Source organism: Peromyscus maniculatus, chromosome 16, assembly GCF_049852395.1.
Source record: "Peromyscus maniculatus bairdii isolate BWxNUB_F1_BW_parent chromosome 16, HU_Pman_BW_mat_3.1, whole genome shotgun sequence".
In the NCBI taxonomy this organism is placed as follows: domain Eukaryota; kingdom Metazoa; phylum Chordata; class Mammalia; order Rodentia; family Cricetidae; genus Peromyscus; species Peromyscus maniculatus.
The window spans coordinates 65,030,800-65,055,098 of record NC_134867.1 but is presented as its reverse complement, the minus strand read 5'-3'; the positions used below and the strand labels follow the sequence as shown (position 1 = coordinate 65,055,098).

General features: G+C 40.7%; 1 protein-coding gene across 18 annotated transcripts in view; it reads right to left on the bottom strand.

Annotated features, from left to right (window-relative positions):
- The window catches only part of Afdn (afadin, adherens junction formation factor), a 131,647-nt gene that overhangs the window by 57,975 nt on the left and 49,373 nt on the right, over positions 1 to 24,299 (bottom strand). For 9 of the 18 annotated variants that reach the window (XR_013045162.1, XM_076552934.1, XM_076552936.1 and 6 more), the window contains exons 6-12: positions 19,624 to 19,781; positions 13,587 to 13,698; positions 11,413 to 11,580; positions 8,167 to 8,211; positions 5,217 to 5,311; positions 4,127 to 4,389; positions 1,784 to 1,853 (exon numbers count right to left, since the gene is read on the bottom strand). Coding sequence is in view for 17 of the 18 variants with exons in the window: in XM_076552934.1 (XP_076409049.1) it covers positions 1,784 to 1,853; positions 4,127 to 4,389; positions 5,217 to 5,311; positions 8,167 to 8,211; positions 11,413 to 11,580; positions 13,587 to 13,698; positions 19,624 to 19,781 (911 nt within the window). In the remaining variant the exon portion in view is untranslated. The remainder of the gene's footprint in view (positions 1 to 1,783; positions 1,854 to 4,126; positions 4,390 to 5,216; positions 5,312 to 8,166; positions 8,212 to 11,412; positions 11,581 to 13,586; positions 13,699 to 19,623; positions 19,782 to 24,299) is intronic. The other 9 variants (XM_076552938.1, XM_076552928.1, XM_076552940.1 and 6 more) reach the window with 1 other exon arrangement.

Below are 24,299 nucleotides of genomic sequence, written 5' to 3'. Positions count from 1 at the left end.
CATGCAGTAGTATGACTGGATGCTGCTCAAGAATGACCTCATCAGGAGGATGGGTTAAGACAAGAAGGGGCCAACCATGTAAAAACAAGAATCAGATCTAGTGGAAGGTAAATGAGAAGTGGGCACACACAAGGACGGAGTGTGACAGGAGGGAGGAAATCCGAGTATCGGGAGTTGTGAAGCTAGGGTGAAGGCCATGATGTGCGGGTCGGAAAGGTACCAGAGTCCTTGACAGCAGTGCTCCAACAGAACCAAATGATGTCCCTACAATTCAAAGTAATGACAGCCAGGGCTGGCCACTAACCCCCGAGAGGAGCTGCTGCTCACATCACCGCACTGCCCTGTTATGTGAGTACTGAATGCCGAGTAAGGCAGAGGCGTGCGGATGCTTCACAGCCAGAGAAAACGAGATATGACGGCCCTCATCAGGAGCTGTGCAAAGGAAAGAAATCACAGGCAACCTGGCACAGACTTCAGTTGGGCAAAGCCATGGCTGGTGGTTAACTTACTAAAACGAAGAAGATGAGAAGGAAATAAGTTTAAGAAAAGAAAAACAAAAGCCAGGCTTAATTCACTATGTTAAATTTGAATACCCATCAATACAGAACAGAAAGTCAATCAAGCCTCTGAAGATTTCAGTCTGGGGAAGCCAGGGTCAAAGGCCCACACTAGGAGACAGTGAACAACAAATGGTTCCAGTCTTAGGCAACGTGGCAAGGTCACCAAGGGAACTTGTATAAATAGGAGGGACAGGCCCTAGACCTGACAGCTTAGCTCTCCACTTATCAGAGAAAGAGGTACCAACAATTCGCCTGGAAAGAACCACCAAGCCATGGTCCAGGGATAAAGACAGAGCAACCTGGAGCAGAAGAGTATGTACAGAAGAGTGGTTGTAAGTAGACACTTCTGTAACTAAGTCAGGAGAACCGAGGTTGCATGTGGGTGCTCATGGGAATGTTCCCCGCTTAGCTCCATCATGGCCTCCAACATACCACATCTCAAGAAGACCTCTTCCCCTTAAATCTGACTCTGATTTGTTTCAACCAATAAAAGGCAGAAAAAAAAAAAAATGGTGCTATCTCAGCCCTGGGCCTAACTCTTAAGAACACTTGCAAGTTCAGGTGCTAGTCCTATAGACCACCACCTGACCACAAGCTCTGACTGCTCTCGTTTAAAGAGTCCTTTGGAAAGAACAGCGAAGAGATGCAAGGTGGGTAGTCTCAGAAGCATGTCACTAATTCACCTGCTAGCTGACTGCAGTCACATGAGGGACCAGTAGCAAGACCAGTAAACCGGCTGCCCTAGTAAACTCAAACTAGTTCATCCAATTATCAATAAATGAAGGGGCTGCTGTTTCAGCTCACCAAGTTTTACAGTAACTGTAATCCAAAAATAGAACACCAAGATGAAGGGAGAAATGACTTTTATATACAGGAACAAAGGATGACTTAGAGAAGTGAGTAACCAATGGGGATCTAGTACTTGTATCAAGGGAAGTAAAGGAGCAAGGGCACATCATCCTCAGCAGGATCTGGCCAAAGAGGTGAGTTACACACAGTAGTAGCACAGGCAACACACATACCCACTTGAAAGAGAAAGCACTCTATCCTGACCTCAGGACAAAAGGAACAGCTAGCTACCTTCCATTATGTACCACGGGGTGAACAGATACAGCAGAGAGAGGCTACTGCGAACTCAAGTCTTTACAAAGGAGCTTCTGTTCCTGGGCGCCCTATAACATCCAACCTACAAGATGATCAGGTCATGATCCATAACCACCTACCCTGCTTGCTGGCAATGCTGTCCCACTGTGAATATCTCCTCCCAAATCAAAGGTTGTCTCCTGAACGGCTCTATTGAATGAAAAAGAAACATAAAAATTAAATTTCAACTGACAAGGTAGTACTCTCAACACAGCAAGAACAGACAGTATTCCAATGTTCAAAGATCATTAATAAACTCTACTTTGGCATATAGACTTTTAAAATGTGACAGTAAATATGAGAAAGGTCCTGTTAATAACAAAAAACTGGGGCTGGAGAGATGGCTCTATGGTTAAGAGTTACTTGTTACTCTTGCAGAGAACCTGAGTTCAATTCCCAGCACCCACTTGACAGCTCACAGCTACCTGCAACTCCAATTTTAGGGGATCTAATACTCTCTTCTGGCCTCTGTGGGCACCAGGCACATACAGATAGGAAGGCAAAACACCATATATAAAGAAAATAAAAACTTTAAATAATACAAAAAATCATATTTTTCTATAGGAACAAAGCTCAGACAAGCAAAACTATATTCTTTGGCACAAGTAAAGATTAAATATAATGCACTGGTCCCAACCTAAAGGGAAAAGGAGCCTAAAGGTGCCTGTAAGCCAACAAGAATAAAGCAATGGCTAATTCTGAATTGTTTTAACATTTGAGAACTACAAGGTTTAATTTCAAAGTTTCATTGATAGACTGAAACAAGTAATGTTGAAATTCAAATAATTTTTCTATTAGAAACTCCTCTATATAATTCCCTAAGAAAATAAAATATCTTGCAATGTAAAGCAATACCATGCTCTGAAAACCAACTTCTAAGGAGTTTTTTACCAAAGACTAAATAATCATTAACTTTCTGCATGTAACCGTCTCCAAGACATCAGCTTGGGGATTTCAGGGATGTCTTGATCCACCGAGCCCCCATATGTCATTATTGTGTTCTGAGTACTGGGGAAGGTATGACACTCACAGCTAAAGGTAAAAGTCAGTACAAAGTTACTGTGAACTTGGGCTGGATTCCTGCACACATGTAGTACATATACCCAAGTATATAAATTAAAAACAAAAAAACTGCAACTCAAGGTGAAAAGCTAGAAACACTTCATACATGGCATATGAAACTTCAAACATCCTTGTGCCTAAACCAGTACATGTCATGATGTGTTCACTGGAGAAAAATATGTTAACTCTGAATAGTAATAACATCTGGTCCAAAATGTCAGATGTGTGAAGGTAACCGATGTCACGTTAGGGAGGCAGGGCTCTGTGAGTTTAAGGCAAGTTAAACTGGGTTACATGGCGAGACCCTGTCTTTAGAAAAAAAAAAAAAAAAAACAAACAAAATGGAGGTGGGGCAGTACAGAGTCCACCAACACAGTGGTTTACAGGTTGGTTTATGCTTACATTCTTTGAGGTTACACTTCTGTGGACTTAGAACTCTTGTAAATAACATAAGAGTTATGGAAACTATTTCCCCAAGATCAATACCTTATTAACCTATAAAATAGATACAAAGTAACTTAACAGTGTATGATTCCAAAATTATTACCAAAAGAAAAACTTTTCTCCAAAAAAAAAGTTTAACAGAAGAGGCCACACTGCAAGACCTCGTGAAAACACTAGGTGGAGCTAAAAGGCTGAGTTCTTAACTAGACGCCTTGTGTCGCCGGAGCTTTAGAGTGAGGAGGTAGTTTAAACACTTTAGTTACATAGGGTGATGGTCCAGAGATCAGATCAGCTTTAAAAGAAAGAAACTTTAAAATCAGTCAGAACTTCCAATTTCAAGATTAAGTCAGAATCTTTCTACTCTTTTTGCTCCAAAACCAATACAAATTTACAAAAAACTCCCAATCTATAAACTTTACTTTGATATTAAGAAGTTTTATTTTTATTTTACATGGGTGTTGTGCCTGAACATATGTATGTGCAACACGTGTATGTACCCACATCAGAAGCCCTGGAACTAGCATTACGGATGGTTGAGAGCTGCCCGACTCAGGGTCCTTGGCAAAAACAGCAGCTGCTCCTAAGCACTGAGCCGCTTCTCCAGACCCTCATCTTTATCTCTTAAAACTAAAAATAAAGGATGGGGAGATGGCGTGAGTAACGTGCTTGCTTGTTTGCCTGCCAGCCTGACAACCTGAATTTGATCCACAGGACCCACAGGTGGGAGAAAGCCCACTCCTGTGAGATAACCTGTGAGTACAGGAGGAAAAAAAAACAAAAAACAGGCACACACACACATGCACACAGAAAATAAAAAATGTAATTAAAAACTGAAAATAAAAAGGTATTTACATCTAATTGAAATTACTTTATAGCCAAAACACTCTAAAATCCTTAAGCTGATCTATCACATTCACCCAGGTTTATGTCTTGGGCCCTTGACCATCAGGACTCCATCCACAGATCTCTTCGAAAGGGCGTGGTCCTGGATGGGGTCCACAAACTTAAACACATGGGAAGTGCCAAACTGCACTTTCATGCCACTCTGCAGCATGGTGGTCTCTGAGATGCGCTGGCCATCCACATAGGTCTCTGCATCCATACTTCTGGGTGTCACAGTGACCACCCCATCCATGTTAGTGAGATCACAGTGATGAGGCTGAATTCCTGGGCCAAACAGCTAAAAAGAGAAGGGAAAGACAGTTCCATCACGAAGTACACAGTGCTTAAAACATTCATGTTCTGCCATGATAAACACGGTCTAATAAGCCCTGGATTTTTTTGTTTTCTTATGTGGATTTCTCTCTTAATAGTGTAAAATTATGTCAAAGTACCTGGACATTTTTAACATTTAAGAACTTGTTTTCAAGAATACTGTAACTCTGCTTTACTAATAGTATGGCTGGGGTTCAGGAAGTAGTTCAGGAGTATGGTCAGTGACAATCTGCATGAGGCACTCTGTTCCAACCCCAGGATCCCCCTCCTCAACACACACACAAAGTATATGATCTGAAACATTAACTGGGTAATGAATAGATGAATGCATACAGAAAATTATTACTTCTAAAAAACCCTTACTTACATCTTACTGTTAAGAACTAAAACCCAACCACTTGACTCACACACAGAAACAAGTGGTAAAGAACAGTTGACTGGACACCCCTCCTTTCAGTTCTGAAGATGCTCAGGCAGTGCCGCGTGCAAACCAGGCAGTCTCCCTAGGACAGACCTACCAACTGTCTCAGCACCTCTGCTTCCCAAGCAGCAGTCAACAGCCAGACCGGAACGTTACAACAGCACATGCTCCTGTAGGTGCACTCTGGACACAAGCACGTCATGTTCTCGCTACACTCAGCAGAGAAAAGGGACTAAAGACTGACTTACAGTGAAACACTAGGTCTATCGTTTTCACTCATTCCGACGCGGCTGGTTCCTTAGCATGTGCTTATTACTTACTGATAGGAGGAATGACAGGAAAGGGCTTAGGCAGCAGACACGACCAAGTACCTGGATGGAATTGTCATCGAATTTCTCTGTCCCAACTTCAGTCACACTTAGTTGAAGGCGGTATAACTTTGGCTTGTCTCTAGAGTCAGAGCCGTCTGTGAGAAGAGAAAGCATAGAGATCCTTTTGTGAAGTCTAATGATCTTATGTTTGAGACAAACAAGTTCTCTTACTAAGGATAGTACATCTTTACTGTCAGGACTTCTTTCCAAGGAGTCTCCAACTAACATCATATACCTTAACACACTAGACATAGACACCGGTCAGCTCCTGTCCGTATAAATGTTAAGCGTCATTAATCACAACACTTTTTGATTATACTTCTTTCCCAAGCACACTACCCTAGACTTTCCTTGGTGATTCCAAGGATGGAATTGTATTGAGAATACAGAGTAAGACGACAGAAGCCATTACTTCAAACCAGAACCTTTGTGGGGCAGAAGCACCATGCACCCTTAAGTTCACAGCACAGTACAATGGGGGGCACAACAACGCTTAAACTGTGCAACCCTCCCAGCTCACCAGACCTCCTGAAGCACAGTCTAAACTCAAGTGTTCCAATGTGCACCACTGACAAACAAATGTTACTGAAATGCTTAACTCCCTTCAGAAGAACTGGGACTAAAGGCAGAAAGGACAACTTTTTTCGCTTTTTAGTTTTTGATTTGTTCTTTGAGAATTTCATACATGTCTTGATAATATTCACACCACACCCCCAACTCCTCCAGATTACCTATGCTTTTGTGCCCACCCAATTCTGTGTCCTTTAAAGAAAACGTGGAGCACAAGTGCTATCGTCTCACTGCGGTGGTGGGTAAGGGGCAGGAGGAGAGGAAGCAGCAGTGCCAGCCTCTAGCCCACGCCCGTTCACCCACTGTATCCCATCTGTACAAAGGTGTACACTACACCGAAGCCCTCTCTGTTTCCAGAGTGAACACATGGCAAGAGTGCCTCACAGAACACAAGAATCAGCATACAATTCAGCTTCACCACAGCCACACTCAGTGTGAGCTGCAGACGCACCAAGCAAGGTCTCCTTAAAACCAGTGTGAGTCTCTCCAGTTTGTTTCACAACTGTCCAAGTCCTTTACTCAAATCCTGTCACTGGAATCAGATGTTGGCTATGAGAGGTTCAGAAGTTTGGAGGACTCTGGTATGTACACAGACTGTTTTAAATCTTAAAGTCTCCCAGCTGTGATGTAATCTGAACTCTTACGAACAAAAGATTCCATAAATACTTAAGCTCTCCAGAACCAACTTTAGTTTTAGGATACACAAAGTAACACTCTACTGACATAATCTTCTATTTCTGAAATATCATCAAATCTGTAACGTCTGGGTGAAGTAGGATGAGACTCCAGTACGTCAGGACACACATGCCTACTATGACCTCCCCACAAGGGCCTGTCTGTGCTGCCCCTCACGCTGGGATATCTTCACCTCTAATTATTCTCAGAAACTCTGGATCTGAACGAGACATCAAAATCACAGAAGCTAAACACTGATTAGCTTGATTAATGTCAGCACTTCGGATACTGAGTCTGAAGGAAAAGAAGTTTAGAGCCAACAACATGTCCAAAAACAAGATCAAAGCTTTGTGGGCTTTTCCTGGACATGGACTCCTCTCCTCCTGGGATGTTGACTACTGTGTTTACTTGACTGTCCTAGGCAGTTCACAAACCATGCCCTTCCTGACCTTCAAAGCACAGGAACCTTATTATCAGAAAGATTCCCACTGACTAGGCCCCCATCAATTCAAGCTCCTTGGTAGCTAGGACACACTGGCCTTCTTTGATAATTAATGTTCTAGAGCAAACAGTTACACTAAAAGTGAAAGTAATGAAATACAGCCACACAAACACCACAAATGAATTACAAAGGAACAAAGTAAGTAACCATGTGAGTCAAAGCCACAAGAACACCAAAGACGTATCTGTTAGGAGCAGTGTTCACACGAACACTCTTCTGCAGCTAGCAAAAAAGAAAAAAATTACATTTTGACACCAACAGACTCAGGGCTGCTCTCCCAGTCCCTCCTTTCTTACCACATCACTTGAACAGAAAACCACAGACAAGAATCTAATAGCTCCAGGACAAGTGGGCGACAGAGCATCTAGTCCAAGCTGAGGGAGGAAGGCAAGGAGGAAGAGCTGGGTGCCTCTGGCCTCCCTCCCAGGGCAGCCCACCTCCAGCTCTGAACTGGAAGCAGAAGTATTACGGTGCTCTCTCAGCCTCCATTCCTATTGTCCTCCATCTCCCAGGAGCACTCTACAGTCAACTGTCCACAGCACCTCTCCAGTGGAAAATTAGGATAGCTAAAGCACTTCAGACCAGCCCTAAGAAGACCCATGGCAGACACAATAAGCTACCAGAGCCCTAGTCAAGTTTCAGATTGACATTTTACCCCAGATATTGTGATATTCACATATATTTAATATACCACATATCTTGGGGCTAGAACCTACATTTAAACATGAATTCCATGACAATATAACATACAGCTTAAAACACAGCCTACAGGAAACTTCACTCATTCCATGAGGCACTTTCCCTTCTGTTTCCACATCACTTAAGACATTTCAAATCTGGAGTGAGGGATGCTTAGCCTGATCTCTAAGTATGAAAGGGACACAAACCATACCACAGCCCAAGAGCACTTAAAGGCCCTTTGCTTGCAGTCTACAGTTCTGTTGTCAACCCTCTGCCTACATTCACTTTCCAGAGTGAGCACAGGAAAGGCAAGCAGCAAAAAAAAAAAAAAAAAAAAAAAAAAAAAAAAAAAAAAAAGCTTCCAATAAATTATCTGGGTTCAGGACACAAGGCACTGAGTAGATGGAACAGAAAGAGAACATGTTATACATCTTACACATACAGTGTCTGTTCAGTCAACATTGTTCACCTAAGAGGATCTGTTAGTGCCGATTACAAAAGTAGTATTAAGCAGAGCATTACCTTCGTAAGTGTGATAGCTGTAGTAGGCAAAGTGATTCCTTCTCCCTGGGATTAAGAGACATGCCAGGACCCAGGTGAAGGCAGCATCAGCAGGAGAGAAACCATGCAGAACAGGTGGGAGAGGGAAGGAGGAGAAGAGATGCAAAGGGTGAGCTTCAGTGAGACTACAGTAGACCCCAGTCAGTGTTTTAGAACCAGTGCAGACTACTAAGGAAAACAGCAGGACAACAGGTGAGTCAGCAGGCAGCAGGACAGCTTGTGCCAACAGTGAGTTAACTGACAGGAGGTTACCACCCGCCCTGGCTGGCTCCTTCTGTTTAGAGAACACAAGAAAATCGGCACCCTGGCTTCCACTCTTCTGTAACACTATAAATACACCTGCACCTCAGCAACTCCTGCCAATACCTGGCAGGTCTTCCACACTGAGGGTACACACTTGATTGACAATGTGCCTAGTGGAAATATAGTCCTCATCCATTCATAACATATCAATATGTGTGGTGGTATTGTGTTCCCCAAAATATTGTGTACACTAATAAACTTATCTGGGGTCAGAGAACAGAAAAGCCACTGGATACTTAGGCTAGAAAATGGTGGCACTCACGCCTTTAATCCTAGCATTCCAGAGGCAGAAATCCATCTGGGATCTCTGTGAGTTCAAAGCCACATTGGAAACAGCCTGGCATGGTGACACACGCCTTTAATCCCAGGGAGTGATGGCAGGAAGCAGAAAGATATATAAGGCGTGAGGACCAGGAACTAGAAGCATTTGGCCTGGTTAAGCATTTGGCTGGTTAAGCTTCAGGCTTTTGAGCAGCACAGTTCAGCTGAGAGCCATTCGGATATGAGGACACAGAGGCTTCCAGTCTGAGGAAACAGGATCAGCTGAGAAGTTGGCCAGGTGAGGTTAGCTGTGGCTTGTTCTGTCTCTCTGACCTTCCAGCATTCACCCCAATAACTGGCCTCAGGTTTGATTTTATTAATAAGAACTTTTAAGATTCCTGCTACAAATATGCGTGAATATTTCTCATAATGGAAAATATTCACTCAGCATACTGATCTAAAAAGGTCTCATGACATAGCTCTGATACAACAAAGACCTTATTCTAGCACTCAGACCTGTCATCAAAATCATCAGCTTTAGAACAAAAGTAATGTTTCCTCATCTTGGATACCTGTGCAATAATGAAGGCAGCTCTTACCAGCATCCCAGAGAACCTGGAAGGGAGTGTGAGCCTGGAGAATCACTGACACTGACCTGTGCTCATCACCTGGCATCAGACACAGTCTTATTCATATTCATTGGTCTATCTATATAAGGACTTCAATAAACGTTGCCCAAAGGTAAGAGTGCTAAGAAACATACTAGTGAAGATGTAATTATGTTGCTGCTAGTATTTGATGAAAAGTAGTACAGAATTGCTTTATCCAGGGTCAGTCATGTTTTAAAAATAAAATATTCTATGCATGTGATTAACTGAGAGACAAGTAAAAACTAAGCAGTCAAAATGGAAGCACTCATTTGAACATGAGGTTGGTTAATCGGTGTTGTTATCGTTCTATCTCTAAGGCCAGAATGAGGTCTGATCCAGCCTCGTACTAGCTCTCAAAATGTCTCCCACTCTAGACTTAAAAATCACTGTCACCCGCTGACAACTAAGACTCTTCAACTGTCGAACGCAAGCTCTACAACCAACGCAGCCTCCCCATCCCACTCCCCAAGACAGGGTTTCTCTGTGCAGCCCTGGCTGTCTGCCTCCAACTCACAGAGATCCTCCTGCCTCTGCCTCCTGAGTGCTGGGATTAATGGTGTGAGCCACCACTGCCTGGCTCTGATGCAACTTTTTTTGTTGTTGTTGTTTTTCGATTCAGGGTTTCTCTGTGTAGTTTTGTGCCTTTCCTGGAACTCACTTTGTTGACCAGGCTGGCCTCGAACTCAAAGATTTTAATGAACAGATCCACACTTGAAAAAGAGCCTATAAATTTTCAGTTAAAAACTGTTGCTCTTCTTTCCTTCAGATAAACAAGCACCCATACTTTCCTTACATTACAGACAGTAACATAAGGACGTCTCCAATTTACAGTGAAAAACAAAACTTCAAGATGAACTTCCCAGTCAGAGACCTGAGGACAAAGCAGCAGTGATAAGTTCCTCACAAACTGCTTAGCAATGAAAACAGGCCCTCAAGCACAATTAAATATAAAACTCTTCCCCTAGAACCACACTGCCACAGCCACAGTGCAGTACAATGGCTTTCAAACATTGCTATTCTATTCTGCACCAACATAACTCAGCTGTCTCCTAAGACTGTTTGACCACAAAGAACAAGTCTAACCTCTAGTTAGTTTTAATAGCCAGCTGAGTGCAACTTAAGCAACCTTAGAAATAAAAATGAACATTAAAAACCAAGGAAGCATGTATTATTTATGTAATGCATTCTTTTTATGCTATTTTCTTATAATCACTAACTGGCTTTTACTTTGGTTCCTAACTAGGAGGAGGTGGATAGAACATCTTCATAGTATTCAATAATACAGGTCACATCTTAGCTAAATTAGAAATGATGTAATTTTAGCTGACTGATAAATGTCATGTAGAGCACATATATGCAAATACATACTACATGGGGATGTATGTATATATGAAACACTTAAAAAAAATATCAGTGTATTTGTCTATCTGGTGACTAAGTTATGACATCTTTAGCTGTAAAAATTCTATACGTGATATAATTAGAAGGCTAATATGAATATGAATTTATGATGTTATTTTAAAACATCCTACTAGTTACTAAGAGGTTTCAAAGACATACCGTTAAATCTAAGGACATTCCTTTTGAACACTGTACATACATCATAAATAATAGCACAATCTCTCTCGCATACACATACACACAGATTGGCTACAGGAAGAGCAAAATTCAATTTGTTCCTAGAAGATGAACTTGGAACTAGTAACTAAAGTTACTTTGGGAAGTTTTTCTTAAAAGTAACTATTACTTAAAACTTTTAAATGATATTCATTACTTTAAAGCCTGTGTTAGATTCACTTTTGTTCATGTGAACTTTATTTTTATGCATGAATTAATGTATTCTGTGGCCTTAAGTATTTTTGGCTTTTAAAAAAAATAACATAATTTTATGAATGTTAAACTTTTTAAGTAAATGGACACTTAAAAATAATACATTAAAAGCAGAAACATTTAGGATAAAAACATATATTTCCTGACCTACCAGCTTTCTCACCTGGGCTTAACTCTACTAAGTAGGGTAGCTTCTCAGGAGGAAGAACAGAACCATAGCCAGACCCGTCAGCTCTATCCTTCCCCTTCAGCGGCTTCCCTTCAACATGCTTCTTCATTTTCTTTGGGATGTAGTCCGGCGGTCTCCTTTTCAATTGAAAGACTAAAATCCCTAGAACGGTGACAATGGTAATTAACAACTGAGCAAACCTGGGGGGTGATGATCACTGACTAACAACCACTGCCCCGCCCCCATTACCAAGAAGACATGTTTTAATAACATCTGCCAAGGAGTAGAAGAGCAAGGCTCACCTAATTGATAATCTTATCAGTGAAGGATGAACTAGTCTCCTAGGCTCTGAAAAACCCTAAACAAGCAACATGCAGGAATTATTTCTAACTGACAGCTAGCTATCAAAAGACAGCATGTGCTAGTAAACAGCATGTTAGTTTAAAAATAAATGAACTTGCACTTGTAGATATCAATGTTCACACACAAATACATATACACAAACATCTCAGCTGACCTGATTTTTAATTTAAATGATTAACTCAAAATTCAAAACAACTTTCAAAAATGAGGCTCAACTTTTATAACTGTCTAGAATAGTGCAGAATTAAGTATTTTAATAAAACTAGAAATGCACTTATTCTTAGAGTTTTTTGTATTTTTAAATTATCAAATGCAGTATGATTATTACATAAGATTAGGAAGGATTTTTGTTTGTTTGTTTTGTTTTTCAAAACAGGGTTTCTCTGTGTAGCTTTGCACCCTTCCTGGATCTTGCTCTGTAGACCAGGCTGGCCTCGAACTCACAGAGATCCACCTGCCTCTGCCTTCCAAGTGCTGGGATTAAAGGCGTGTGCCACCAGAATTTTTATGTCTTCATTAATATAAACGCACTCACCTGTGGTGGTATTGTGTTCCCCAAAATATTGTGTACCCCAATAAACTTATCTGGGATCAGAGAACAGAACAGCCACTAAATATAGAGGCCAGAAAATCGTGGCACACACGCCTTTAATCCTATCACTTGGGAGGCAGAGATCCATTGGGATCTCTGTGAGTTCAAGTCACAGCTAGGCATGGTGACACACGCCTTTAATCCCAGGAAGTGATGGCAGCAAGCAGAAAGGTATATAAGGCGTGAGGACCAGGAACTAGCCTGGTTAAGCTTTTAGGCCTCTAGCAACAGTTCAGCTGAGATACATTCGGGTGAGGACTCAGAGGCTTCCAGTCTGAGGAAACAGGATCAGCTGAGGAGTTGGCCAGGTGAGGTAGCTGTGGCTTGTTCTGCTTCTCTGATCTTCCAGCTTTAACCCCAATATCTGGCTCCAGGTTTGTTTTTATTAATAAGACCTGTTAATATTCATGCTATACTCACCTAGAAAGTCAACTGTATTAATCTTAACATTAGAAATTATACTTCATCAAAAACATAGCTTTAAACACTTTGCTGCCTTGAAATAGGGAAAATGTCTGAACAGTGACAAATATGCACATATCACAAGTTGAACATCCCTAAACCAAACACCTGAAATCAAAAATGCTTCAATTTCCAACATGATACAATGAAAACAAACCTCCTAACAGGGAGCAGGTCAAACACCAATACATGAAAACGTATGGACTCAATTACACGCAGGTTAGGTGTGTAAGGCAAGCACAAAAGAAGGGGAGGCTTAGACTTGTATCCACCTTCAAAGTATCTCATTATGAAGGTAAAAACACTCAAGTCTGAAAAGTTCTGAAATCTCAAACACTTCTGGGTTCTGAGCATTTCCAGTAAATATTGCTCAACCTATATCTGAAGTGACTGTATTATTGGACAAACTTTAGGGTTGTAGGGTACTTTCCCTATCCTAACAAACTTGCTCAAATACCGCACAACTCATATACTCAGTATGGACATTGTCTCACAGCTCATCGATAACAATGGTCTTCCACTGCTAACAGTCTGGCATTTCACCCGCCATGTCATCTGCACAGGACACTCAAATGAGCTGAGTACGGTTCCACAGGCAAGAGTACCATCAAGGAAATGCCCAGCAAGTTTATGAAAAGACAGGCAAACTGCAGCCAACCCCCACTCCTCACCCCCCATACATTTTCCAAGTCATCCGATGAACGAGAGTTGGCAGAAATCTGAGAGGTGGACTACTGAGGAAATCCTCTACCTTTGTCACTTGGCCATTCCCTGAAGATTTGTAAAGGACACTCATCATCATCAAGAATAACTTCCTTAGCACCTCTTTCATCAGAATGCTGGGCTCCAGGAGGAAGCATAACCTAATGAAAAAGTAATTCACAATGAATATAAAAGCAAATCAGCAAGTACTCAAAAGAAGTATTGTTGCTTTTGGTCTTACTCTATGACCCATTCTGGCTTCAACCTTATGATCTTCCTGCTTTCTGAGTACTGGTGCAGCCCCACACCTATCTTGAAAGTACTGCTTTGAATGAGCAAACAAACACACAAACAAACAAAACAACAACGAAAACCACCCATCAAGCACTATAAATAATTGGTCACTGAAAACAAAATTAATAAAGCATAGGAAATGGTTCCAAACAAAAATCTTACGTAGACAAAGAATTGGGCAAGTTTTATTCACCTGGCTCTTAAGAAGAACTGAACTATTTGCATTTGTTTATCACAAATTTTGACATGGAAAAAACACACAGAATAGTGAACCTTCAAGCAATTTCCTAAGGAAAGATAACTCCTCTACCGCAGTCCTCTGCAGTCCAGTCCCTACTCCATCTTTCACATTCAGGCAAATATCTATAAAGCAAATTCATATAATCTGAAATCTTTAGTGTACTTAACAACTCAAAACAATTTATATTGTAAATAACTGTATGGCTTAATTTTAAGTAGACTGTTTACGTATATTACATAAACATTCAACAACTCTTTTCAGACAACTGTTTGATGATATTGTGTTCACTGTACTCTTAATAATGCTGTTACTGTTTACTATGCATCTTTACTATAGTCAACTTCTTGTTCACTCAAGAAAACTGTGTAAACAGAGGCTTTTCTGTACCACCCAGCCCCACAGCCACTTTTATAAAATCATTCAGAAGCTTAATATTAATTACAAACTATTTGGCCGATTGTTCAGGCTTATTACTAACTAGCTCCTACAACTTAACCCAAAAATCAATATTTTGCCACGTAGCTTCGTGGCGTTACCTGTTCTCTATTACATCTTGTTCCTCTGGTGGTTCACTGCCATCTCCTGACTCTGTCTTTCTCCTTCCCATCATCCTTAGTTTGGTTCTCCTGCCCAGCCTTATTCCGCCTGGCTACAGGCCAAATAAGCTTTCATTATCAATCCATGAGAGCAACATACATTCACAGTATACAGAAGGTTCCTTCCAGAGCATTTCCCCCTTTCTGTCTAATCAAAAAGGAAGATTTTAACTTTAACATAGTAAAATTACAAATAACAAAACAGTTATCAAGCAAGAATTACAGTTACAATATCTAGTCTATTTGTATTTGACAAAATCAGAGAAAACATTCAATTATCTATCCTATCTTGGTGAGAGTAAAGTTTTATATCTAATTTATCCTTTATCATAATGAAGGAAACTATAATTATCTAGTCTTCAACTCCATCAAAGACTTGAGAAGGAAAATAATATTACCTGAGTAAGCAGGGAGTGCAGGCAAGTAACTTCCAAAAAAAGCAAGAAATGACAAGACAGCTGGCTGCCTGGACAGTCACCCAAGGTTTCTCTGCAACATTGGGGCATCCAACTTTGGCTATAGGCCTAGAAGATCTGACAAACCCTTTTCAGAAGCAGGAGAATTTGAAGGACTGTTCTACTCTGTCTTGGCAAGGTTTGGCAGTTGGTTTTTTTTTGTGCCCTGCTTGTCCAAACTGGACAGTGGGCTACTGTCAGCAGTCGAAGCAAGAGCAGTTTCTTACACAATAGGCCAGTTTTGCCACAAAGAAAACAAACTCCATATGGAGTATCTTCAGTACCCATCATCCTCTTAGAAATAGATCTGTACTGCAAGGAACAGATGGGTCTCACATCAAAAGAATTCTAAGTTATTAAAACATTTTAAATGCCATATTCCGTAGGTCTTTGAAGTGTTTGAAGATTACCTATCTATTTGGAATATATCTCTAACTAACATGTTTATAGGTTTGACTATTACAGATGACTATTAATCTGTATTTTTTAATTATACATTACATTTTTAAGTGAGCTGTATAAACACAATACCTTAAACAAGAGTAGAAATACACATACAATATAACAAAATTGACTTTAAATTTGTATCAATAAACTAAAATCTATACCACCACACCAATGTGAAGTATATTGAGAATAAGAGTTGTTTCTTAGGATTCAATAAACTACCCGTTTTCTTAATTATAATAATCCATCTTTTTCCCACATCATTTCTATATCATATCCCCCTTTCTTCTTTAGAAAGAGATTGACTATGACCAATAACAATTTATAGCCAACCCCCCCTTAAATAAAAACATTCATAAACAATAATATTTTAGGAACTTGGGCATAGTTCTCTAGACTACTTCCTGCAGACTGGGGGCACTGGTAATCTTATGGGGACCCACCCTGAGGAAATTTAGAATATTGTCAAGTCTTGGCTGTAGCATTTTGTGAGGCTGGACGTACATTCACAGCGTAGAGAAGGGTCCTCCCACAGCAAGACTACTTGGGAGAAGAATGTGACTGACGCCTCTACAGACACTCCGCTGAGTTTACTCTCTCTTCACTCTGACTCAGTGTAAAGTAAAAGAAGCCAAGCCACTGGTTTCGACTTTGTAACACAACAGACCTTACTGTGCAAACCTATCATTGTGCTTACACATAAAACAGAGCAAACAATTTCTGTAGAAATCTATTATTCCTATCTACAAGGTTTCCAATTAGCTTTAAACTAAAAGGAATAATAACATCCCTATGCTAACCTCATCTTTTTCATTAGCATTTTTAATTAAATTCAATATCCTACCACTTCAAGACCTGACCTTCAATTTTCTCTTTTGCCTCTATCTGTGTCACCCATTTTTTAGGTGCAGGCTGTACTAAGAGCTCACCGACCAGGCTACGTGCTTTACACATCACAGACCACTGTCTAGTCTGCAGACCCCGTTTCTGCTCTACTTCTTGGCCTTCTGGTCTCCCTCCACTGCAATAAGCTCTTATAGGGGCAGCTCTTAACTTTGTATTCTAGCAGAATAGCTAACAAACAAAAAAGAAGACCTTAAATACTTAACAAATAATTATCTACATAGATGAAATGAATGAAGACTATGAAACAGCTACAGTTTACAACAGCAAGCTGAGAATATAATGCATTTCTAATTCAGGTAAATGATTAGCTAGGCTGCCTAAGCTTGCTGAAGAAAGCTGGTCAGGTTAAAGCAGAAGGCCAAAAGTAAAGGAGTTCCTCCAGAGAAATCAACCTCAAAAATGGGTTGCCAATAAAGCTCACAGTCTGCATCCACGACTCTAGGTCCCAGATAAAATGGTTACAAGCTACTACTCAGTCTAAGAAGATGGAAAGGTTACGAAGTTCATTATCATAGAGCAAACCATGTAGTTCCATGGAATATTAGTTATCAAAGATTTATATAAAAACCTCACTTTGTCAAACAATTGAGCAATGCCAAATTTCAGATGCTAGACATTGAAAGTACAGGTCAAAGAGATACAGATCAACAGAGAGCGCAGCCCACGAGCTGACCCACACACAAATGAAGACAAGGGGCCGAACAAAGCATCCAGAGGGGGAGAGAGAACAAAGTCTTTTTTTTTTTTTTTTTTTTTTTTTTTTTTTTTTGGTTTTTTCGAGACAGGGTTTCTCTGTGTAGCTTTGCGCCTTTCCTGGAGCTCACTTGGTAGCCCAGGCTGGCCTCGAACTCACAGCGATCCGCCTGGCTCTGCCTCCCGAGTGCTGGGATTAAAGGCGTGCGCCACCACCGCCCGGCTTGAGAACAAAGTCTTTATGCAATGCTGCGGTCAACTGGGTATCCCAATTAAAAAAAAAAATCAAAACAAACATTAACTTAAAATGAACATACTGATTTAAATATAGAAGCTAAAATAAAAATTAAAAGGAATGGGCCAGAAAGATGGCTCAATGGGCAACAGTTCCTGAAAGAGTATCTTCTCAACAGTACAGGACACCGAACTCACGAACTCACAGACAGGAGCTGCTGTTGCCTGCATAAGGTCAGAAGTCAACATCCCATCACAGGATGGAAAATGGCTCCCACGCCCCCACCCATAGCTAATGGACAAGCTGGTGACTTCTGGAGGAGGGACAGTCAGTTTTCTTTAAGGAAATGGTCCCTGGTAGACTGGCCATGCTTAGTTGATGGCTTCACACCCATGAGCAAACATATTTGAAACACAAATTGAACACAGTGGGTTATTTTTAAAAGAAAAAAAGCAGGAACATAAAGTTGAGAGGGGGTAGGGAATAATCTGGGAGGAATTAGAAGAGTGAGTGGAAATGGGAAGGTGAATATGATTAAACTACATTATATGCATTCAAGAAATACTTAAAGAATAAAAATATTAAAAAAAAAAAAACACTAAATAAACAGACATGGCAGCACATGTCAATAACCTCAATGCGTGGGGCAAAGGACACAGGAGCATCCTGAAGCCCACAGCCAGCCTAGCCAAGACACTGAGCTCCAGGTTCAGGTAAGAGACTGCTCAAAAAATAAAAGTAGAAAGTAACAAACCGCCGGGCGGTGGTGGCGCACGCCTTTAATCCCAGCACTCGGGAGGCAGAGCCAGGCGGATTTCTGTGAGTTCGAGGCCAGCCTGGGCTACCAAGTGAGTTCCAGGAAAGGCGCAAAGCTACACAGAGAAACCCTGTCTTGAAAAACCAAAAAAAAAAAAAAAAAAAAAAAAAAAAAAGAAAGAAAGTAACAAACCAAATGTCAATCAGGCCTCCACTCTTGCACGCGCGCGCGCACACACACACACACACACACACACACACACACACACACACACACACACCTACTTTTTAAATCACTTGCTGTAATAGAACACAGAGCTATCTTGGTTTCTTGACTGTGGATAAAATATGAGCAGCTGCCTCATATTCTGGCTGCCATGCATTCCTACCACAATGAACTGCACCCTCAAACCACAAGCCAAAATTAACCCTTCCTTCCAAAGCAAAACACAAACTACTATCAGTTTAACTAGACAAATACTGCAGTAAATAAGTAGACAGTTAAAAATAACTCAGAGGCTAACGATTTCTAACTAGTTTATGGCTAAATAGAAAGTCTGCTGTGTTTTATTTAATGTTACAAAATCAATTCTAGGATATAAACAATTACTATATTCCTTGATAACTAGAGTCATAGATAGGTAAAGTACCTCTGAGAAGTCCCAGGTGATTATTAAATCAGATTTTAATGTAAATACAATTATGTTACCTCTGATGGCTGATCCTGAATGTCAACTACACTGGATTGAAAGATTAGTAAAGCACACCACCGAGTATGCTGTAAGTGCATTTTCACCGCGGGCTGACCTACCGACTGAAGGGAAGATCAACCCTGAATGTGGTGCCAACAGGCTAGGGGCTCAGATAGCACCAAAGAGAAGAGGAAGAGGCAAACACCACACGCGAGCCTCACTCTTTGTAGACACATGCTTCCATCACTGCAGCCATGGCCTGTGGACATGCCGTCCCAGCTTCCTCAAGTCTTTCAACAGAGGATCAGAGCAGTGACTCTCCAGGGAGCTGTCAGATCTTCTGCACTTCAAACTGGACCCTTTACATATACAGATCCCCCACATCTTGGACTGAACAGCCACCAGGTTCTCTGAATCTCCAACATGCAGCAAGCACTGTGAGACTATTTTATTTATATATTATAATTACACATAAATAAATTGGTTATACTCCTCTAAACTCTGACTCGTACAATATATATACAAAATAAAAATTGTAAGAATATCAAAACGTTAATGATGAGCTTATCCTTTTGTAGAATTTTGGGCTATGTTTTATTTAATTAATCTTTTTTTTATAAAAAAAATATTACTTTTTATTACATTTATTATTCCTGTATGTGTATATAAGTGTAGGGGGGGCCATGTATCTGAGTGAACACACACACACTAAAAATTTTTTAAAAATTTCCTTTAAATGCAAATCATAGCATGAATAATCACAGTTCATACCCGGGCAATGCAGTAGTCCTTGGGATTCTCTTTTTCCAGACCATACTTCTCCAAAGACTCTGCTACAGCAAAGTCTGCAGAATCTGTAGTAGACAGCAGGATTGTCTTGTATGGAATATTGGGTTTTAAACTGTCTGCATATATTCTCAACGTCCCACCTGGAAAACATTTTTTTACATCTTTGAGTTCATCTTCATTTTAAGTCAGTGGCAGAGGCTGCAAACACCCCCAATCCTTTATGAAAAGGCACTGAAACAACAACTGGCTTCTACTCCGGCGGAATGGGAAGGAAGGGCTCCAGAGTCTGTCTGTGTTCAGTTCTCTTCTGCTGCCCCCACCTTCCCCGTTCTCAACTTGCTCAACCACCTGTACACTACAAGACCTATTTCCTCCACTTCTACTTTTTAAACTTTCATCTGAAGCAAAGTATTAGTTCCATTAAACAAACCAATATTTTAAAAGTGACCCAGGAACAAGAAGACCTCAGGTACTCAAGTCCAAAGACTTCCATGAGGGATTTGCCGCCATAGTGGGGCTATTTCAATCCTAGGCACTACAAACTAAATGTTGTATGTGGGTATAAAGTCATGTAGGGACCTGGAAAGAGGAAGGGTGATTAGGACTTCCTCAGGTGTGCTCTTGTTTGTATGTTCCCTTCTTAGATGAAATATACATATGCCACGTTACTGTAATTTGACTTGTAATCTCTTTTCTATTAATAACTCAAGATGAAGAACCCTGAACGAAGCCAGGTATGTTGAAGTTAAGACACAAGCCCTAACTCCCAGCATGCAGGAGGCAGAGGCAAATGGATCTGTGAGTTCAAGGCCATCTTGGTCTACATAATAAGTTCAGGACAGCCAGAGCTACACAGTGAGACCCTGTCTTAATAACAGCAACAGAATAAGAAAGAAGAATCCCTGAACCAAGGCAATGTATTTGCAAACTGCAGAACAGAAACACAAGAAATATAGAAAAGCAGAAAAATACAATGCCTACAAAACCCTGCTAACTCCTCAATAATCCTGAAGATAAAGAAATGATTGAAATACTGGACATCAAAGGTCTACTTGTAAAAATGATCAATAATTTCAAGAGGAAACAAACAAATAGATGAAGGAAGGAAGGAAATCAATTTAGGATATAGGAGACAAAGATAGCAATATAAAACAGTGAGAGTGTCATGGGCTGGTGAGCTGGCTCAGAGGTAGACACACTTGCAAACCTAAAGACCTCATTCAAGTTCAATGCCCAGATTCTACAAGGTAGCAGGAGAGAAACAATTCCAGAGAATTGTCTTCTGATCTTCACATGTGTATTTGTGCATGTGTGCACTTGCACTCACATGTGCATATACAAAATCAAGTAAGTAAAATTTAAAACAAATAGAGAATCAGCAACACAAGAGAAATTCAGCAAGGAAATTGTAATTTAAAAATCAACTCAACTAAATGAAATACATTAGGCACTTTTTGGATCAGCTACACTTTGAAGACATCATATAATGTGAATATACCTCTTGTTTAAAAGTGTTTTAAAATGCTTTACAAGTTCAGGAGCAAAGCCTGTGTGATCCTGGATGCCTCACCAGCTTCCAAAACACAGCTAAGGATATGAAAGTTGCATCATTAAAACTCTGGGGGCAAGTCCTAGAGAAGTGACAGCCTCTATCACCATGCTCAGATAAGTGTGGTACCCTGCATGCTCTGTCTCCAGGCTCAAAGACTAGCACACAGCCATAGTAGGTCAGCTATCAGGGTACACTTTTCTCAGGGATTTACTAAAACAGACAAAACCAGGGCAGGAGGAATGGCTCAGGGTTAAGAGCTCTCGCTGATATTTTAGAGGACTCAAGTTCATTTCCCAGCTGCACACAGGCAGCTCACACCTCTGGAGACCCTCAACTCCCTCTTTTGGCCTCTAGGCAGCAGCACACACTTGCACGAATATATACACAAACTATTATAAACCTTTCTTTAAAAAGCTGACAAAAATATTGAATTGATGACTTCTTTAGTAAACTGCTACTTATATTGAGTTTACTAGAGATTCTTGGGTGATATATATTAAAATGGTCTGATTTCACCCATTTCTTTGATAGGTAAATTCTGCTTTGATTTTCTGCTTTTTTTCTTCCTTATACCAGGTTTTTGTTGTTGTTGTTGTTGTTGTTGTTTTGTTTTGTTTTCCCCTTTGCTCATTCTCTTTCTGTTCTGTTTTGCTCTGAGATGTGGTCATAGTCTGTAGCTCAGACTAGCCTGGAACTCAATCTGTAGCCCAGGCTGACCTCCGATTTGTGGCAATCCCCCTGCCTCAGGCTTCCAGGTGCTGGAATTATAGGCATGAGCCACTGTGCTGGAAAAACTTCTTGAACTAATGTATTTTTTGGACTTATACACACTAGAGGAAGTACTAATACTAAGTTACATGCTTAGTTCAAATACTTGAATCTTTAATAGATTATTTTCTTCACTATTTGCAACCTTATAAAAAAGTAACTGTTCTTAGCAAAGATCAGGTTTTTTTTTAAAGATTTATTTATTTATTATATATACAGTGTTCTGCCTGCATGTGTGCCTACAGGCCCGAAGAGGGCACCAGATCTCATTATAGATGGTTGTGAGCCACCATGTGGTTGCTAGGAATTGAACTCAGAACCTTTGGAAAAACAGCCAGTGCTCTTAACCTCTGAGCCATCTCTCCAGCCCCGCAAAGATCAATTTTTGTTTTATTTTTGATACAGTCTAATTATGTAGCTAGGATGGCCTCAAACAAACAACACTCCTGCTTCAGTCTCCTGAAACTGAGAGTGTAAGTACACACCACAATGCTGGTTGGCTTCTCTTAACAATGGCTGTAAGTCTTTGTCTGACATACTTCTGCCCAATGACTTTGCCACACATGGTGGTGATACCTCCCTACCACACAGATCACTCCTGTGTCCCATTCCTGTGTGACACTGCCGAGCAGTGATTCCTCTAGTCGCCAAACTAAAGACGTGGTCAAACTTGTCAGCACCTCAGAGGACACACTTAAGTGAAACCCATCTTCTACCCAAACCTCAATTCATTCTAGAGCCAATCAGAATCTATCCAAGTTTATTCTCAGTAAAAGCTAGTCTATGATAGATCCTGAGATATCTTCCTACCTCTCAGTATTCTTCAGCTTTCTCTTTATGGCCTTTCAATCTGGGCTAGGAGGTCAGACGTCTAGACTGCACTGGGCGATGTAGTACCTCCATGATTATGTTGTGTTTTAGGACAGTTCCCTCACAACCATCCTGCACTTTGCTTCCATGGTAATTTCTCCAAATCTGAAGCTGGGGCTAAATAGAAAAGTTGCCACATCTCAACCTTAAAACTCTCTGGTAGCTTATTAACAAAATATAAAGAATTTTTCCATTAAAGTGCTACCAATGACTACAGAAAATAAATAAGGGGCACAGGCCATCTGACATGCAATAGCTTCTCTCTTCTTGAAAACATCAGTGTTGTATTCAAGTCACTTTGTCACTAAGAATGTTTTATCCAGTGACTTCAAAGCTGCCATCTCAGTCACTTGTCTCTTTCGTGACTCACACACTTCTGAGCTCCTCCTACCTGAATAGTCCTCAGGTGGAAGCATGGTTTCATTTTCCAAAGTTCATTTAAGCAACAACGTTAGACTCCTTCCTTCAGGCTTGGTATGTAGTTAGCATGTATAAGTATCTCTCATGTTCCTTTTGTTACCAGTATTCTTCCTTGTTTTTCTCTGCTTCGCTAAATCTTTTTTTTTTTTTTTTAAGTTTTTCCGAGACAGGGTTTCTCAGTGTATCCCTGACTGTCCTGGAATTTGATCTGTAGACTAGGCTAGCCTCGAACTCAGAGATCTACCTCTGAGTAGATCTTGACCTCTTACGTGCTGGGATTAAAGGTGTGCACCACCACCCAGCTCTCTCTAAATACTTTTCCTTTATCTGTACATAAATTTTGGTGCATGACAGAACAAGACTATACATTTAAACTAAGTCCTTTGCATCTCAAAAGTACCTTGCCAGAATTATGAAACAAAGAAGCCCCTTGTTCTCCCCTATTTTGTGTTTGTTTCTGAGCAGATCTTAATATGTAGCACAAGCTGACCCAAAACTGTGTCAGCCTCTGTTGTGGTTTGAATGAGAAATGTCCCAGGTGTTTGGACATTTGGTCACCAGCTGGCTGACAGTGCTGTTTGGCAATGTTGCTGAACCTTTAGGAAAGTGGACTCTCACTGGAGGAAACTGGTCGCTGCGGAAACCTCGAGGCTGCCTAACCCAGCCCCACTCTCTGTTCATGCTTTGTTTTCTAAGCGCAGATGCAATAGGACCAGTCAGGCTGCTGATCATGCTATCCGGATGCTGCCATGTGCTCCTCACCAGGGCAGACTGTAGACCCTTCAAGTTGTTTTCATCGAGGCATTTTATCACGGCAATAAGGAAGTAACTAGGATACTGCTAGGCTTATAGGTATGCACGCCCATAACTGGCTTGAAGTTTTTGTTTTTTCTTCTATAATCATTAACACTACTATAATTCCTATAAGTATCCAATTAAGATTCAGTGTCAAGGTACTGACGGCTGAAATACGTATACAATGCTAAGGCAGCAAGAGAGCTACAGGGCCTACGTTCTTCCACAGCTCTGGGCTAGTGAAACCTTGCAG